At 45.2% G+C, this 18,522-nt stretch overlaps 1 protein-coding gene across 1 annotated transcript; it reads right to left on the minus strand.

The window, feature by feature from the left end:
• Window positions 1-9,039: 9,039 nt before the first annotated feature.
• On the minus strand, window positions 9,040-13,484 carry LOC138249096 (uncharacterized). The gene is made up of 2 exons (XM_069203131.1): window positions 12,284-13,484; window positions 9,040-9,329 (listed from the first exon to the last, which is right to left on the minus strand). Exons 1-2 carry the CDS (start codon window positions 13,290-13,292, stop codon window positions 9,295-9,297), a joined length of 1,044 nt encoding a protein of 347 aa, XP_069059232.1. The 5' UTR covers window positions 13,293-13,484; the 3' UTR covers window positions 9,040-9,294.
• Window positions 13,485-18,522: the final 5,038 nt, after the last annotated feature.

The following is an 18,522-nucleotide window of genomic DNA, read 5'->3' on the forward strand; positions in this document are numbered from 1 at the left end:
ATGCAGGCCTCAGTCCCCCCCCATGTATCTTCCATCCACTCCAAACAGCCATTGCCCATGCAGCATGCTCACAGTGTACACACCTGTTTGTCTGGAGGACCGTAGAGTAGCGTGTACTGGGGGAGGACCCCATCCACTAACTTCTCCAACTTCTCCAACTCCTCCGAAGTGAAGGCAGGGGCCCTTTCCCCAGACACATGAGCCATCATCGCTTCCAGACTGAGGTCACAGCAGCACTTGCAGTGTAGGTACTCTCCTGTTGAAGGTCAGGTATCAAGTGAGTGAACTGAGAGAAAATGGCGGTCACATCCGCGGCGGTGGGCACCGTCACCGCCGGCGTACATCGTCATTGGCTCCTCGGACCCATAGGGTCCAATGTTAACCAATGCAGGATTGCGCCACGGTCTTCAACCGCCTACCGCAACAGTGTCGAACGCCAGCGCAGTTACCTCATATCCCCTTGTCCCACCTTACAAGTCAGGCAGCCTCCATTTCAGGGGGCCACATGGGAAGAATAATAACTGCGTCACACCTATTTAGGCCTTGCATTCACACAGTAACAGGCACACTGCGGATTAATAAACGTGTGCTAATGACAATTTGTGATACCTCAGTGTTGGCTGACTCTCTGCTCGCTGTCCTCGTCCATAGGGCATGTCCGCTGGGGCAGGTGATGAGATGGCGGCATCCTCCGGTGTACAGACCGCTGGTGGACCTGTCGACAATGGAAGAGAGACACGTAATAGTCACCTACAGACTTGATCGTGCAACAATCCATGAACTGTGTGTCCAGTTGGAGCCAGACCTGATGTCAGCTATCCGCCATCCCACAGGGATTCCCCCTCTAGTGCAGGTCCTGTCAGTACTCCATTTCCTGGCAAGTGGGTCTTTTCAAACAACAGTTGCCATTGCATCAGGGATGTCCCAGCCAATGTTCTCCAACGTGTTGTCCAGAGTGTTGTCTGCCCTGCTGAAACACATGCGCACCTACATTGTGTTCCCTCAGGTGGAGGATTTGCCTACAGTGAAAGGTGACTTCTATGCCCTGGGACATATCCCCAACATCATAGGTGCCATTGGTGGGACACATGTGGCCTTGGTACCCCCCGCAGGAGTGAACAGGTGTACAGAAACAGGAAGAGCTACCGTTCAATGAAAAGTGCAGATGGTGTGTTAGGTAGACCAGTACATCTCCCATGTGAATGCCAAGTTTCCTGGCTCAGTGCATGACCCTTACATTCTGAGGAATAGCAGCATCCCTTATGTGATGGGGCAACTCCAGAGGCACCATGTGTGGCTAATAGGTGAGGACAAGGAGCCTCTACCCTGTGAATAGTTGCCTGGGTCTGGGGTTGTCCCCATGGGTTAGTGTGTGTCTAACAGTTGTCCCTCGACATTTGCAGGTGACTCTGGGTACCCCAACCTGTCATGGCTACTGACCCCAGTGAGAAATCCCAGGACAAGGGCAGAGGAACGCTACAATGAGGCACATGGGTGAACTAGGAGGATTATAGAAAGAACCTTCGGCCTCCTGAAGGCCAGGTTCCGGTGCCTCCATATGACAGGTGGTTCTCTCTACTACTCACCAAAGAAGGTGTGCCAGATCATCGTGGCCTGCTGTATGCAGCACAACCTGGCTTTGCAACGACAGTTGCCTTTTCTGCAGGAGGATGGTCCAGCTGGAGGTCTTGTGGCAGCTGTGGAGCCTGTGGACAGTGAAGAAGAGGAGGCAGAAGAAGAAGATATCAACAACAGAAACAACGTTATCCAGCAATACTTCCAGTGAGACACAGGTAAGAGGATATCACTGCCTCACACATCTCATTCTATTGTTTGAACTATCATAAGTCTGTCACTTTCAGTGTATGGACCCTGACTTGTCACTTTGGCTTTCCATTTCACAGATGTGGGACCCACTGTGTGACCTCTGCTATATTTCCTCATGGACTAGAGCTGTGTTACATCAGTATGTTGACAATCAAATTGACATTGCCATATTCCATAGTTATTGTTATTGTAAATGCACATTTCTTAAAGCACAGACTGACTCCAGATTGTTTTGTGATTGATGTGTGTTTATGTTTGTGCAAATAAGTGGAGGGGGTTGTAAAATGGTCAGGGGTGATGGTGGAGGAATGTCCATGGCAGAGTTGAGTCTATTTGTTTCACAGGTGCATTGTCCAAAGGGGCATAGGAATTGGAGCTAGGGCAGTTTAAGGATGGACAGGGTGACAAAGTGGGACAGAAGGATGACATTCGAGGGGGTCTCATTTCCTGATGGGGGTCTTGGCAATGTTCTCTGTCTTGGTCCTGGATCTCAGGGACCGTTTGCGGGGTGACTCTCCATCTGCAGGGAATGGGGTGCTGGTATTGTGGTCCTGTGGCGGTGCCTCCTGTCCACTAGCACCGTCGGAGGTGGTGGGCTATTCATCGCCCAGGCTAGTGTCAGGGGCCCCTTGTTGTGCCACAGTGTCCCTCCTGGTGTTGACAAGGTCCTGCAGCACCCCTACAATGGTGACCAGGGTGGTGTTGATGGACTTGAGTTCCACCCTGATCCCCAGATAGTGTTCCTCCTGCAGCCGCTGGGTCTCCTGAAAGTTGGCCAGTACCGTTGCCATCTTCTCCTGGGAATGATGGTACACTCCCATGATGTTGGAGAGGGCCTTGTGGAGAGTGGGATCCCTGGGCCTGTCCTCCCCCTGTCGCACAGCAGTCCTCCCAGTTTCCCTGTTTTCCTGTGCCTCTGTCCCCCGAACCGTGTGCCCACTGCCACTGCCCCCAGGTCTCTGATTGGTGGTGGGTTTGCCTGGGTTCCCTGTAGTGGTGGCCACACTGCTGCTTGACGTGTCCTGGGGATAGAGGGATGGGCGCGCTGGGTGGGTGCTGTGCTGGTGTTTCCTGTGGTGGCTTGTGCCAGTGTCAGGAGAACCGACTGTCCAGAGGTCCCAAATGGGACGGGCTGGTCATCTTGATCCAGTTGTACAGAGCTGCTGTCATCACTGTGGGCCTCTTCTGTGGGGGGAGTGGACATGTCTAGAACCTCCTGTCCGGTGACGTTGGGTAGGGGTCCTGCAGGGGTGTAAAGGCATGATTATTGCATCTGTGTGTGCCATTGTGTGCAATCGGTGAGTGACCCTGTACTCCAGTGCTTGCATTCTTGTCTAGGTCCTTGTGTGATATTTGGTTTGGGGTCTGTGTGGGCATCTGTAGTGGACATGCTTTGGTGTTGCATGCAGGGCTTGGTGTTGGGATGGGTGGTTTGTGATAGTGGGACATATGAGAGGTGTTGGAGTGATGGGGGTGAGGGTGAGGGTAGGGGTATGTGATGGCATGCAGGTAGGATGGGGGATATAATAGTTAAGAGTTGACTTACCAGAGTCCATTCCTCCTGCTACTCCTGCGAGGCCCTCAGGATGCAGTATTTCCAAGACTTGCTCCTCCCATGTTGTTAGTTGTGGGGGAGGAGGTGGGGTCCACCACCAGTCCTCTGTACTGCAATCTGGTGTCTTGAGACCACGGAACGCACTTTCCCCCGTAGGTCGTTCCACCTCTTCCTGATGTCATCCTGTGTCCTTGGATGCTGTCCCACTGCATTGACCCTGTCGACGATTCTGCTCCATAGCTCTATCTTCCTAGCAATGGAGATGTGCTGCACCTGTGATCCAAATAGCTGTGGCTCTACCCGGACGATTTCCTCCACCATGACCCTGAGATCCTCCTCTGAGAACCTGGGGTGTCGTTGTGGTGCCATGATGTGGTGTGGGTGATATGTGGGGTGGTGTGTGTTGTGATGTATGAGGGGATGTGTTTGTGTGTGTTGTCTGAGGTACGTGGATGTTGTGTGAGTGATGATGTTGTATGTCTGTGGATGATAGTGTTGTTTCTGGTGGTGTCTCTTTCTGGCCTCCTTTCGCAATTCTGCTCGTAAGGGTTTGTGGGTGATGTGGGTGTGTGTTTTATATTGGATTGGGTGTGTGGGAGTGGTGTGTATATGTGTATCAGGTGTGTGTATTTTGAATTGTCCAATGTGGTTGTGTTTTGTAAATGTGTGTATATTTTGAGCGGGGCGGTGTGTACCGCCAATGGAATACCACAGTTGAAAGATCGCCGCTTGGATTCATGGGTCGTGATAGTGTGGGCGTATTCCTGTTGGCGTGATGGTGGAGGTTTTGTTATCACCAGTTTATCACTGACCTTTGGTGTGGCGGACTTGTGTGGGTGTCTGGATTTTGGCGGATTCCAAGCTGTGGGTCGTAATAGCTGTAGCGGAATTCCACTGCCGCAGCAGTGTGTTGGCGGTCTTCTGCACGGCGGTAAGCGGGATTTACCACCAATGTTGTAATGAGGGCCTATGTTCTTCATCTCTTCAATAGAACCTGTAAAACTAAAAGCCAAACCTCAAAAGAAGCTCCCCAGAATGCCACAGTACCCACTAAAACCTGATGTGAAGGAAGAACTCTGCTCTGTAATAGCAGGTTTGATTTCTATTGTTAGTACATGAAAAACCCCTATTCTCTCAATACATAAGATCGGAATGGCACACTGCAGGAAGTTGGCTCTCTATATGGTGCACTTAAGAGAAGTACGCCATGCAGAGTGCAGTGGATCCCAAATTGGTTTGCAGAGGCAAAAGTAGATAGTACTAACGCTCTATTTTGTGGAAGTGTGGGCAAGCAGTTAGGCTTATCAGAGGGGAGTGCTAAGCATTTGTTGTACTCACAGAGGCAATAAATGACACACACACTCAAAGAATAAATCCGAGACAACTTTAGAAAAATAACACTTCCTTTTAACTATATTTTAAACCCAGGAACTTCGTTATAAGGTAAGTAAGTTTGTAATCATAAATTCTTTTCACTTGCAAAAATCGACAGTGCAATTTCAGAGTTCTTCAAAGTTAACCTATGGAAGGAAAACACATTCACCAAACAAGCACTTTACAATGACTCACGGGACCGAATCTGGAAAGACTTAAGGTGAGTACTGGACAAGGGTCAGGACCACATCAACATGTCACTCTGGGCAGCACTGGGGCGGACGGGTGCAGAGGTGCAGTAAGGCGTTGGGTGCCCAATGCATTTCAAAGGGGATTGGTCCCTATGGATTTAGGCTGCAGGCTCCGGCTGGGGGGCCAGACGGGGACAACCAACAGCTAAGTTGCAAACGTGGCGTTCTTGGGGACATAGGTGCACCTTTGGTCCTTTTCACCAAGCCCCAGGGGTGACAGATGCAGAGGTGTCCTTTGGCATCGGGTTTCCTAGTCCAGGAGCACTCGTGATTGGGGGGTCCTGTTGCCAGAGGGCGCAGGGGTCATTGTGGAGTCCAGGAGGGATGAAACCACAGTGGACTTGAGCTCTAGAGAGCTGGGGGATGTCATTGGCACTTTGCTGCGGGAGAGGGGTCATGCATGCAGAGGCTGCAGGTGACTTCAGGGAGTCCAAGAGGGGTAAAACCACTATGGACTTGGAATCTGGACAGCTGGGGAACCTTGTGGCCACCGGAGGTCCACTCCGTCTCGGGTCGGTGATGGTGGGTGCAGTGGTGACTTGAGGCATCGGGTCTTTGCAGTTCTGGAGGCTGCAGAGACCTTTCTTTAGAGTTGGTTGGGGAGCAGGTTTCCTGCTCACGGGAGACTTGGGGCTTTTTTGAAGGCAGGCAGTCCTCCCATGTTTCTGAATGTTTAGATGCAGGATAAGCGGTCTTTTGGTGCAGAGCCCATCGAGGGTTGCAGACAGGCCAACGGGGTTGGTACCAGGTCAGCTGCTTCTCCTCTTCTGCGGGTGCAACTCTTCTTTGTGTTTGGTGTTCTTAGGTAATCAGGATCTCAGTTCTGGGGTTCAGCAGTGTCACCTAAATACTCAATTTAGGGGTGTTACAGGGAATGCCAGGTGGAAGCCAATGGGTTGCCCACCTTAATGGGGACTACACCCTTTCTATGACCACTTCCGTTGGGAAGTTGGCATAACCCTGACCCTTGCGGCCTAATTCCTTCCAAACCAAGATGGAGGAATTCAAAAAGTGGTGTCCACTTCAGCGTGTCCACCTTAGGGGTGGGACTGGCATGAAGTGGGCCCACCTCCAATCTGCCAAATTTTACTGGCTGTCTTGCTGCCAAAAGTGGGGTCAGGACAGGGGGGTTGGTCATCTCGGCCATTTGGAGAGACCTGGGTTGCATTACAAATGTCGCCAGGCCATTGACGCTTACCACCCTGGAATGTTTATCCTGCCTGGAGCAGGCTTTTGTCTCTGGACCTCAAGAGCGCTGGCTCTCACCTTGGGGGGTCAGAAACATGACTAAGGTGGCTGAACAGGTCAGGACTAATCAGTTAACACAATGGTAGTTGGTAGGTTTTTAGGGGGCACCTCTAAGGTGCCCTCTGGGTGCATATATTGGTAAATCAGACACTGGCATCAGGGTGGGTTCACCAATATGAGATCAGTGAATTCATCATGTAGCTGGGGAACTCGTAGTGACCAGTGCCCAGCACCTGTGTTTAAAATGGCTTCGCTGGTCACTTACTATGTCTGAGAATCGACAAAGACATAGCAGGGGCATATCTGCTGGTGAAGATATGCCCTCATATGTAAAATAATGCACCCTGCCTTAGGGTGGTAAGGCCTGCCAGAGAGGTGACTTACATATATCATATGCAGTTTTAAGGGACATGGCACACAGGCTGTGTGCCATGTCATGTTTTCACATTTACGTGAACCAAGACATGCAGCCTGCTTGGTGAAGGGTCCATGCTACAGACCTTAGGGACCCTCTTTAGTACCCCAGGCCCTCTGTATCTGGGGTACCATATACTAGTGACATACAGAGAGTGCTAAAAGTTTTGCCAACTGGGGAAACAACTGTGCAGTTTTAGGGGAAAGTGATCCAGCATAAGAGACCTGGTTAGCAGGAACCCAGTGCACTTTCAGTCAAAATTACATCAGATACCAGGCAAAAAGTAGAGGTATGATACCTTGGCTATGAAAATTCTGCTTGGAAGTGCCACATGTCCTCTGAATGAGTTGCAGACATCTGTAAGTTTCTCGGACGTGTAACTGCCTCCTAGATGTATATCTTTCTTCAAATGGATGAGTACTATAGACAATGGATTCTGGATTACACCATAAAGGCAAAACTATTGTATGTCTGAAACAATACCCATGAATCCTTGCAGTGATCCAGTGAAGCTGGAAATTCATTTGTGAAAATGAAACAAGCTTTCACTTCTGCATCCAGGCTAGGACCCCCTCAATATGCCAAACCATTTCCTGTGGATTGCACAGACATAATGGATTTACACTTGAAGTGTTGGTACAGATTCACCAGGAACATAAAAGGTCCATAGGTTACAACTCTTTAACATTTGATCGAGACACAGCTAGGCTCCCACTATCTTTATGGTCTGTAATGATTACCACAATTTGTATTGAAGCATGTGAAAATATTTTGCTGAGTTCCACTTTAACTGTAACTGTGCCCCAATCTGTGGTTGTGCTTCTCCTCACTATGACAACCCAGCACCTCTCCACAGCGCAACTGTCGCTATACAAAATGTTGTTGTCGTTGTCTGCTTTGTATACTACCCTGGTGCACTGTTCAGCTTTGACCCTTCTTATCTAATACCTATCACTGAAGGTGGGGATCAACATGATTGTATTTTGGTTTCTGCACATTATTAATCCCTATATTGATTTGACTGGTGTACCATTTGTTGACTGTGTGGTAATGTGTTTCGTGGATGATCATGTCTCAGAAATTATGAATGTGTCCTACAATCTACACGCTGTGTATCAAATTGGAGAGAGTTCTCATCTACCAACTGTGAAATTGTCTCATGTCGCAGAGCTTATTGTACTCACCCAAGCTTGTATCCTGGCAAAAGAAAAGATTGTCACTGTGTACAGAGAAACAAAGTATAAGTTTGAAATGGTGCACAACTTTGGATGCCAATGGGTTTCTTAACTTCAGGCAGATCCCCACTAAAACAGGCAGTATGTACAAAACATTTTAAGTTCTTTGTAATTGCCAGAGAAGGTGACAGTGGTGAAATTAGCTGCAAGTCAACATCCTCAGGATGATGCTTCAAGGGCAATGCTCTAGATAAATCAGTTGCTTAGAATGCTTCATTGTTCAAGACTGGAAATGTTGCTATGTATGTTATCAGAACAGTTTTGTTCCCTGTATCAACATTAAAAGACTTGTCTCAGTTGCAGAAGCAAGCCTCAGGAAATGAAAAACAATTCTGGATCAAGCAGCATTGTAAAGAGACCCAGATGGTGTATGCATAGAAATTTCTACTCCCCAACCTTGCTAGGATATATTTGGGAGTGTCCCACATTGAGGGGGACAGCATGATATGTACTGCAGCAACCCATTGGTATGCATCATTCTTTTCCGTCATGGTCATAGTTACTGCAAATCCTGGGTCATTTGCCTGTCACATAATGTTGGAAAAAGGATGAAGGATACCCCCTTGGGACACATGTTTGCACATCTGAATGGGCGTCATTCAGATGCTCAAATGTGCAATTTATATATATGTCTTGGCCACTGTATGAATGTTTTCCTGATGGATAGAAGTGTACCCCTGTGCCCATGCACAGAACACTAGAGTAGCTAGCAGTTACTAAGTGACTTTATCCCTCAGTTCAGAGTATTAAACTGAATCAGTAGTGACCACAGGACACAGTTCATATCAGCAGTAGTGCAGGCGGCTTGCAACACATTAGGAACAGACCAGCATTTTAATTTTGCATATCACCAAGAGTCTTCAGGGAAAATAGAAAGGAGTAACAGTTTATTGAAGAAGAAGTTTTAAAAATATGCTCAGCAACCTTTAAGATGGCCGATGCCCTACAATGTAGATTTTCCAAATAAATTATGATGGAAAGTCTTAATTTTATTAAAGTCACGGAGGCGACTATTATGCTTACTTTTCCTGCTTTAATTTCAATAGCAGCTGCAGTTAAGAACAATAACCACTCCCATAGGGGTAGCAGAACAAGCTACCAATGGGAAACAAAGAGATACAAAGGACCAATCAGAACGCAATACACCTAAAGATATACCAGGCTTGACTGCAAGCAGCCTCTTTTCTTCTGCGAGAAATTCATTAAAAGGATTCAAACACTGGAAATATGCAAGCAATTATACAGGCAGCTAAAATTAGAACAAACAAGTCTTGAAACCAATCCAGAGAAAATGCAGACACAGTCTTGATGGAATAAAGATGGTGACAATCCAAAGGGAACGCTGGCTGAGAGAACGTGTGCTTCGTAATGTTAGATGAACTCAGTGATTTATCCAGAGGTAGTCGCTGGAGCTTTGGTAGAGACTAAAGGGAGGGATATAAAAAACAAAGTTAGAATAATGTGGTGGGATAATACTCACCTCAGTGTCTTTAATAAAATCAAGACTTTCCATCATAATTTATTTGGAAAATCTACATTTTTTGGCAATACCGGAGGCTTCTATTATGCTTGTTTAAAGCATATCAATTACCACTGAAGATGCAGTATTGACAGGTTTACAATAAAAAAGTACAAAATGTAACATCATTTGACCAATCTGCTAATCTCAAAATGTCTTCTAAACCGGAACCATCCCAGAAGGCTTCGGAAGCCATAGCACCCCAAGCAGAACGGGCTCCAAATCTAGAGCTGTCAATACCTGGAAGTGACATAATCCATTTGACCCAACGAGCCAAGGTAGGGGAAGCAACTGGTTTATAGGGTTTCCTGAAGGAAATTAAAAGTTGGGTGGCTCAAGACGTTCTGAGATCAATAGTCTTTTGTTCATACACTTTTAAACAGTTACCCACACATAGCTTTAGATATTTGGGAAAAAAGGATAAAACACAGAGGAGATATTGGTTTTAGTACGTCTAGAAACATTGAAAAGAACCGCTGTGGGGGTAAAGTGATGAGCAAAAACATCAAGAGCCCTGACATCTGAAAGACGTTTAATAGAGACTAGACACCTCAACATTGTTAACTTAGCAGAAAGCATTTTTAGTGACAACAAGTCATTATCTTGCCAAGATAGAAACATTTGTAAAACAAGGCTAACATCCAACAAAACAGTATGCTTAGGAAGAGAAGGATTGGAAAATGTTACTCCCTTTAATAGCCGGCAAATAATAGGATGTTCGCCCACAGGTTCACCGCTTATGAAGGGATGATGAAGGAAAATAGGTGACCGATACAGGTTGATAGTCCTATAGGATTTACCAGAGCTAGCCTGGGAAGCAGGAAAGTTAGCTATTAAGCTTAAATCTGCTGAAAATGGATTACTAGATTTTCCCAGACACCAGCTGGACCAGATTGACCAAGCAGACTTGTAAGCTTTGGATGTACCTGGGGCCCAGGAGTTGTTAATATAGGTTGAAGCTTCAAGTGAAATTCCTGGATAAGAGGAAGAAGACCTGACACTTTCCAGGCTGAGAGAAGAAGGGATTTGTTGAGAATCAGATCGTGTGGAAGCCCTTGGGGGTTGAGAAGAAGAGATGGGAAGGAGGGGAGAAGGACTGGGAAGTCTATTGATAACTCGAGAAGTGGAGGGAAATTGGGAATGCCAAAACGGAACTATTAGAACTACGGTGGCTTTTTGATGCTGTACTTGTGCAAGAACCCTGTTGATCATAATAAAAGGAGGAAATGCATAATTTGAGTGTGACCAATCTGGAAGAAAATCATCAGTAGCTAGGGCTTATGGATCTGGCCTCCAACTGAAGAATTGAGGGAGTTGTGGAGTTGTGAGTTGAGGCGAGACGCAAAGAGATTTATCTGAAAGGGACCCTATTTGCGATGGATCAAATTGAAGAGTGAAGAATGAAGCCTCCAATCGCTGTAATCAGAGAGATGTAGCGAGTACCAATCTGCCACTGAGTTGAGAGAACCTGGCAGATATTCTGTTTGAGATTTTTCGGTGAAGACATAATTCCCAGAAGCTTTTGGCTAATTCGGCCAGAGGTTTGGATTTGGTTCCGCCGAGATGATTTATGTATTTGACAGCCGAGAGGTTGTCCATACGGAGAAGGACCGAGCATTGAACTTTGCCTTTGGTAAAACTTCTGATCGCAAACGAGTCTGAAAGCATCTCTAAACAACTGATGTGCAATGAAGACTCCTGAGAAGACCATGTGCCTCCAGTCGATATTTTAACACACATTGAGCCCCAACCTGTTAGGCTTGCACCGGAATCTAATACAAGATCTGGGGCTGATGCAAAGATAGTCCTGCCGTTCTAGGCTTCCAGGTGATCTAGCCACCATTTAAGTTCTGTACGGGATTCGTGATCGAGGAGGATGGAATCTGAATAAGCAAGACCCTTGCGCAGATGCTGAATCTTCTATCTTTTGGGCACTCGATAATGAAGGGGCCCCGGGAAGATCGCTTGAATTAAGGAGGAAAGAAGACCTACAATTCTTGCAAGAGACCTTAGGGAGAGAAAAGTCTGCCGTAAAGAGTGGATTATCTCCAATTGATGGATTTTATTTTTGTATCTGGGAGTTGAAGAGTGCCTTGAGCGGCATTCACTAGAAATCCTAGGAATTCCGTGGTTTGGGATGGATTGAGAACAGATTTTTCATTGTTGATTATGGAACCTAATTCCGACAGGAGTGAAATGGTGTAAGAGAGTTGAAAGTGAAGAAAGGACATGTTTTGATGCATAAGAAGGATGTCGTCTAGGTAAATGATTAATCTGAACCCTTGAGCTCTGAGATGAGCTACCACTGGTTTCATTAACTTGGTGAGCACTAAGGAGCTGAAGAAAGACCGAAAGGTAGGCAAGTGAATTGATAGATTTGGTGGTGCCATTGAAACTGAAAGAATTTCTTGTGAGAATGATGAATGGGTACTGTTAAATAAGCGTCTTGAAGGTCAAGACGAACCATCCAATCGTTCAAGAGAAGAGAATCTCTGAGATTCAAAATTGTTTCCATTTTGAAATAGCATAGACAATGAATTGAGAGAACTGTTTGAGATTTATAACTGGTCTGATCTTCCTGTTTCTCCTGACCACAAGAAAAATGGAACTTAGGAAACATGAATGATGAGGTTTGACATATTGAATGGCACGTTTGATTTCCGAGGAAACAAGGGCTGCCATGTCTGTTGAGAATTTGAGAGGAGGAGGACAGGACAATTGAAAAGGGGTGTCGTAGAACTCTATTGAGTAACCTTTGACAGTGTCGAGAACCCAGGGATCTGAAGTAATCTCTTTCCACCTGTGGAGAAAAATATTTAGACAACCCGCTATATAAGGATGGTCAGAAAGTTGGCTTACCTGTGGGAGTATAGGATTTGGAATTATGTTGGTTCCTGCCCCTGAAGCCTCTGGATCGTTGGGGATAGAATTGTGGATGGGAATCTTGTTGCGAATTAAAGGAGCCTCTGTAGCCTTGATATCTGGCATACCGGCCGGTATAGCGACCCCCTCCTGGACCGGCCCTGGCAAAAACCTGCGCATTAAATACTTTTTTGAGTGATTGTTGCACTTTATCGAAAGAAGCAAAGGTTGTAACATATCTGATTAGTTCCTTAATAAAGGAATCTCCAAACAGCAGTCCATCTGCTTTGGGACCTGGATCCATAGCGGCAAAGTTAGCCAGTTTAGGGCCCAATTTAAGAAGAAGTCCCTTTTGCCGTTTGTGAATCATAGCAGAGTTTGCGTTGCCAAGAAGACAGAAGGTTTGCTGAATCCAGAGGGAGAGTTCTTCCGGATCGATTGAATCATTATTCAGTCTGGAGAGTTCCACCATGTCAAAAATACGGGCCAAAAGACCCACTATATCTAGGACTTTGTCCTGACAGACTGACCAAGCTCTGTCCACTCCTTTACGTGGGTCTTTCCCGAACTTGGAGAAAAAGGTTATCATGGAAGAATCAACGGAGGGTGTGGAAGTAATGTGGAGAGGAAGAGAAGGGCTAGGACATTCGGAACGAAGTTTGGCGTGCACTTGTTTGTCAAGTGGGAGGCATAACTTTGCTGTAATATAGTCCGCGATGTGATCAGAAGGCAGCCACTCAGTGGAGTTAGGATAAAAGATTAATTTTGGATCAAACATAGGGTTCCCTTCAGCGTATAGGAGGGGAGGAGTAGAACGTTGATTACTTGTCACTGGTTTAACTTTTTTGGAAGGTGGTCCAATGCAAAAATCAGAATTACTGATATTATTCATGTCTATATCAGACTCAATATCATCCACGTCATCATCAGTGTCCTTTATGTTGTCAATCACAATCTTCTGGATTGTGAGTAAATGTTTTGTTTTTGCTTTACTCTTAAAACCCATAGAGTTTTTCCCCCTCCGAGATAGGAGGCCTGTGAGGAACGCCGTCCTCCGTCTTGTGTGAGTTACACTCACTGCTCAACAGCGCAGAAGAGACATTGGACTGATTAATATTAGAAGCCTCCGTGGCTTTGCGCTTTCTGCTTTCCCCCGCAGACCTGGCCAATTGAGATTGTGAAAGATAGGATGATACAGTATTTTCAATTTGTTTACAAAATTTAGACATAGAGGCAGAAACTGCCTTTGCCACTGAAGATTGAATAAACGTATTCAAATCATCTGAAAAAGCCTCTTCAGAATCATTATTCGCCTAAAAAAAAGAGGAAAAATTCATTTTAATAGTCAAAAAAGAATAAACTGGTAGAAAAAGGGTTAAATTTGGAGAGGGAGGGCCCAGGAGGAGGGGTGTGTGACTAACAAAGCCCATGCCAACCAGAAGATTGCAATTGAGGAAGGACGCGCCTCTAGATGGTTTTCATAGAAAGGAGGAGAGCTGGCACAATATCCGAAGTCGAGAGCTGAAATGCTGTAAAGAGAAAAAAGGCTAAAAATAGCTTATCTGAGGAGCGCTTTCGGTGAACAGAAGATGCCTGAAGCTGAAGCGCGGCAAACGCGAGGCTGACAGAGCATCTGCGATAGAACACGGCAAGAAGAGCAGCAGCGCGGTAAGCACGAGGAGAACGATTGTGATGACCGATAAACGAATGAAGGGGGGGGAAAAGAGCAGCGCTAACAGAATGCAATGAAACAGGTCATGCGCATGAAAGCTCAAAAAGTTACAAATACAATCAGCAAACATAAACACTGTAAATATTTGTAAACAGGTTGAACACAAAAAGATATACTTATCTTGACTGCGAGCAGCAAGAAAAAGAGGGCTGCTTGCAGTCAAGCCTGGTATATCTTTAGGTGTATTGCGTTCTGATTGGTCCTTTGTGTCCCTTTGTTTCCCATTGGAAGCTTGTTCTGCTACCCTTATGGGATTGGTTATTGTTCTTTACTGCAGCTGCTATTGAAATTAAAGCAGGAAAAGTAAGCATAATAGGAGCCTCCGGCCTTGTCATAAAATTAGTATTATGGTCCATCAGAGTGATTCCTTCTCAGAAGACAGTATTAGATCAGGAGGGGAATGCGGTAAACTCCGCTCCGTCATCGGAGTTTTGCCACTTCGCTCTCCACTTAGAGCAGTGTTCGGCAAAAACTCCACCAAATGCTGCATAGTAGCAACCACAGACAATTTCTTTCAAAACAAAAAATGCATTTGAATATTGTCTTGACTCTGGTTTATACACTGTAGATGTATGTTTCTATTTACAACTTACTGTCTAATATTGGGCGCTATTATACCCTTTTCTGTGTGTTGCTGAGTGACCATGTGTGTCAGTCAACAGAGCACAGGAGCCGTGGCTTCCAACATATAAAGAGTTATTATATTCTTCCAAGGTGCACACAGCACCTCGTTTGAGGAGTTGTTTTTTTAGCACACACATTTAACAAGGGTGCCCTCTGAGCAGAGAGAGGGCATTGCAGCCTCTGATGGCTCTGAGTGTGGTGAGGGAAATCCATACATTACGGCGCTTGTGAGGGATTTATATCCATTTATTCTTCTACACTCCCGGGCTCTTGTCTGCCCACCCTCACATCTAGAACCCACCATTGAGCTCTGGAAGGGCAGGGTGGCCATGGTTACCCTCACCTCTATTAGCATTAGCACAGCGGTGGCCCGGCACCTCCTCCATCATGGCATGAAGGTCGTGGGCGTCACCCGAGCGTGGACAAAATAAAGGTAAATCATCACGTTTTGCAATTACAAACCTCCAGTCTCGTCTCTGGGTCTCCCTTTGCTGATGGCCTTGAGCAAACCAGGGATGCATTAGGCCACCTGTCTCTGAAGTTGAGCCATGTTTCAGGGAGGAATTGGACATCTAGATCAAGAAATATAAATGTGTCCCTTTCTTCAATCTTTTGTGCTGCTGGTGTTCTGCATTTGTAAACTATACACTTAAGCTATGCTTTCATCTTTCTTTCAGTTGCTATGGTATTCATTTTCATAGGCGTTACAAACTTACTATGATGTTAGCACTTTCTCTGCTGCAGGCAGGGACTGGCACTTTCGGAAATAGTTTAAAAGGGGAAGGTGAATATTTGGAGCAGTCGCTGAATCACATACCATAAAGCTGGCTGAGCGCATTGTCTCTTCACCTGGAATGGGGGTGCCAGGGCATTCTGTGCTTGCTGTGACCTGAATAAATGTGGAACTGAGCTGCAGTGTTATGTTATCATTGCTAATAATGCATATTTTGACATCATTCTGGCCCCATCGTCTGCTTTGCTTGTTTGCCTCAATGCCAATAAAAGGCCCTCCGGGATAAAAGATGTTACATTACGATAGTAACTGTTAATATTGTGGCCGTCTTGGTGTAAATGCTAGGTGTGGGCGGAATTCCACAGACTCTCAAGGAATATTTATGTAACGCTGCAGAATTCCACAGAGTATATCTCCTGCGAGTTCCGCCCACCCCTTTGAATAACAATCATGCTCCATAAAACTCCTCCAGTTTCTACTGTCAAGTTGGATTTACAAATAAGTGATGATGCAGTTTTACAAATTTGTAGAAAGGTTATACAATGTCTTTACAGTTTCCATTCTCAGGTGCCAGCAACCTTACTGGAGTGTCCGCCAAGGCCTGCCGCTATCCAACCCAGCAGCTGGGTTTATATTTCTGTGTACCTGTGGAAGACCCCACTGCAGCCTTACTTGCATGGACCTGATCAAATCCTACTTTTCACAAACATAGCTGACAAATGTCATGGTCTGGCAACATGGATCCACTCTTCTCACTGTAAGCAAGCTGCTCTTTCTAAAAAAATAAGGGTGTTCCTGCTGATGCTACAGGGTGCGTGCCTGGCCTTGGATCTTCTTCCAGGGCTGTTCCTGCTGTGTTCCTGTTGTTTGATGATGGGCCATGTTTCTCTGTCTGTCTCCTTTGCCTGTTTCACCACTGCCACATTGTGTTGTCCCAGCAGCTTTTCATTGTTACTCTCTCTGTCCAAGGTGCATGGCCTCGTCCTTCTGGATACCGCATTCCCCCGTGTGTCTGGCCTGATATCTTGAACGCTGCTTTGAGTATCTAATTGGTGGTGGGATACATTTGTGAAGGAGAAAGGGGATTAGCTCAAAACACAGCTGTACTAATTCTTTCCTTGTGCAGAGTAGCTGCTCTGCCTACAAGGATAACTCCTTTGTGTTGTTATTGGAAAAGCACACACAGGCAATTCTTCCTCTTGCTGGATTTGCATAAACATGCCTATTGATGTGGGGGATAGAATTCTTTGATCAGAAAACCCATCAGTTATAATGACACTTGCCTTCATGTTTTCTACAATGGGTATAGACTGCCGGAGAGTGCCGACATCTCAGTGTTTTCCTTCCCAGGCCTTGAAAAGTATAACAATCCTTTGAGCTGCAACATGGCAGATATGACTCATCCTGCAATGACTGAGCAAGGATTTATTTACAAGTATTTAGAATAAAATGTCTCTAGGTTTTTTGTTGGACTTAGTAAATGTGATTTAACACTGGAGAACACTTCTTTCTAATCATAATCACCTAATATTGAGTGTTGTTTTCCTCACATTTCACAAGTGCCACCTGTAAGGAGGTCATGCATATTTAACTTATGGGTTGCAAGTCTACCCTTGGATACCTTAAGAATGGGCTGGTACTTGTTATCCAGAAATACATTGTTCCTGCTATGAGACACTTTGATGATCATTCTTTACAACAAAGAAAGGGTAGGTGAGCCATTTCAACTATCACTAGCTTCTTTTCTGTGTTAGTTCCCATGCACAGCATGATGCTTGCTTTGAAATAAAAAGAAATGCAGAGATTTTACAAGAAATAGCTAATTCTATCACAATTCTTTTATGGATAGTGCCAGAACAACTGGACACTCAGGCCAAAATACTAATTCAAAATAGAATGGCAGAGGTGGGGCTCTGCTCTATTGAATCTACTGAATGTTGGACCCCACTTCCCAGCACTTTTCTTAGTATACATGAACAGAAAGATAACAATAAGGATAGCATCAGAAAGCTACACAGGATACAGAATGGAACAGATCTAAGGCCCAATGGTAGTTAGGACCAGGTTTCCAGAGAAAATTGTGTTTTTTATTTGCTAATAACTTTGTCATGGTTTGATGAATCTTCCTTCCTCATACTTTCCAAAAAAGATGTGCATCCACCCCAGCTCCTTCCTGGACAATTTCAGGGAGATCTGTCAAGTGGGGGTACAGAAAAAGGAAGGGTCCCAAAACACATTTCCCATCCATTTTCTCATAGGAACTTTAGACCCAGCTAGAGGCAAAACGGCAAAACAGAATTACATTATACTTGACAGAAAGCTAGATCTTGATCCTGAAGGTGTCTTTTGTTGTGATTTCGTGTACATCTGTTCAGTAGCTTTTGAGAAATGAAGGTTATCAATTAATAGATATCTATAAATGCAGTACTCCTGAGGTACTCCAGTGGGTCACTGAAGGGAAAAACGCAGTTTGATTGGCCAGTCTCGAAGGTCATGCGTGGCGTAGGGGGTCATTCATCTTTGGGGTCTAGGCAGCAGGCAAGGACTGGTGACCAAATCCAGCATGGGTAAGGCCTAGTTAGACAGAAAAATAAAATCTAACGAGAAAAAAACTGAAATTCACTGAAAAAAACAAAGGTTCGTATGATGTTATAGTTAGATATGGCAGTAATATCTTAGTTTAAATTTAAAAAAAACTGAACATTTCACTGAAACAACAAAGGTCAAACGGATGATATAGTTAGGTCAAAATATCAGTTGTAATGTTACATTTTAAACTAAAAAACACTACAATTCACCGGTTATATTTAACTGAAGCAACTATAACTCTTGCCACCACCATGTGCTGCTTATTACTTCACATACTGCATCACTCATGACCGGTGGATGAAGTGCATAAAGAAAGGTAAGGGAACTGCGATACTGAATGCAGTAAGGGCGGGGTCAGTGAGTATAGGGGAGGGGTCAGAGACTTGGCTAATAAAAAAAAAATCTGTAACAATTTTGTTGGCTTTTAACCTACAGATAATTTCATATAAAATACACATCTTAAATGAAACATAAATGCAACTCAAATTTATCTATGAGGAGAAGCATTTTGGTTGATTAATGCACTCACTTCAGATGTCTGCGAGTGTAATCGGACAG

This window comes from Pleurodeles waltl, chromosome 8, assembly GCF_031143425.1.
Source record: "Pleurodeles waltl isolate 20211129_DDA chromosome 8, aPleWal1.hap1.20221129, whole genome shotgun sequence".
Classification (NCBI taxonomy): Eukaryota; Metazoa; Chordata; class Amphibia; order Caudata; family Salamandridae; genus Pleurodeles; species Pleurodeles waltl.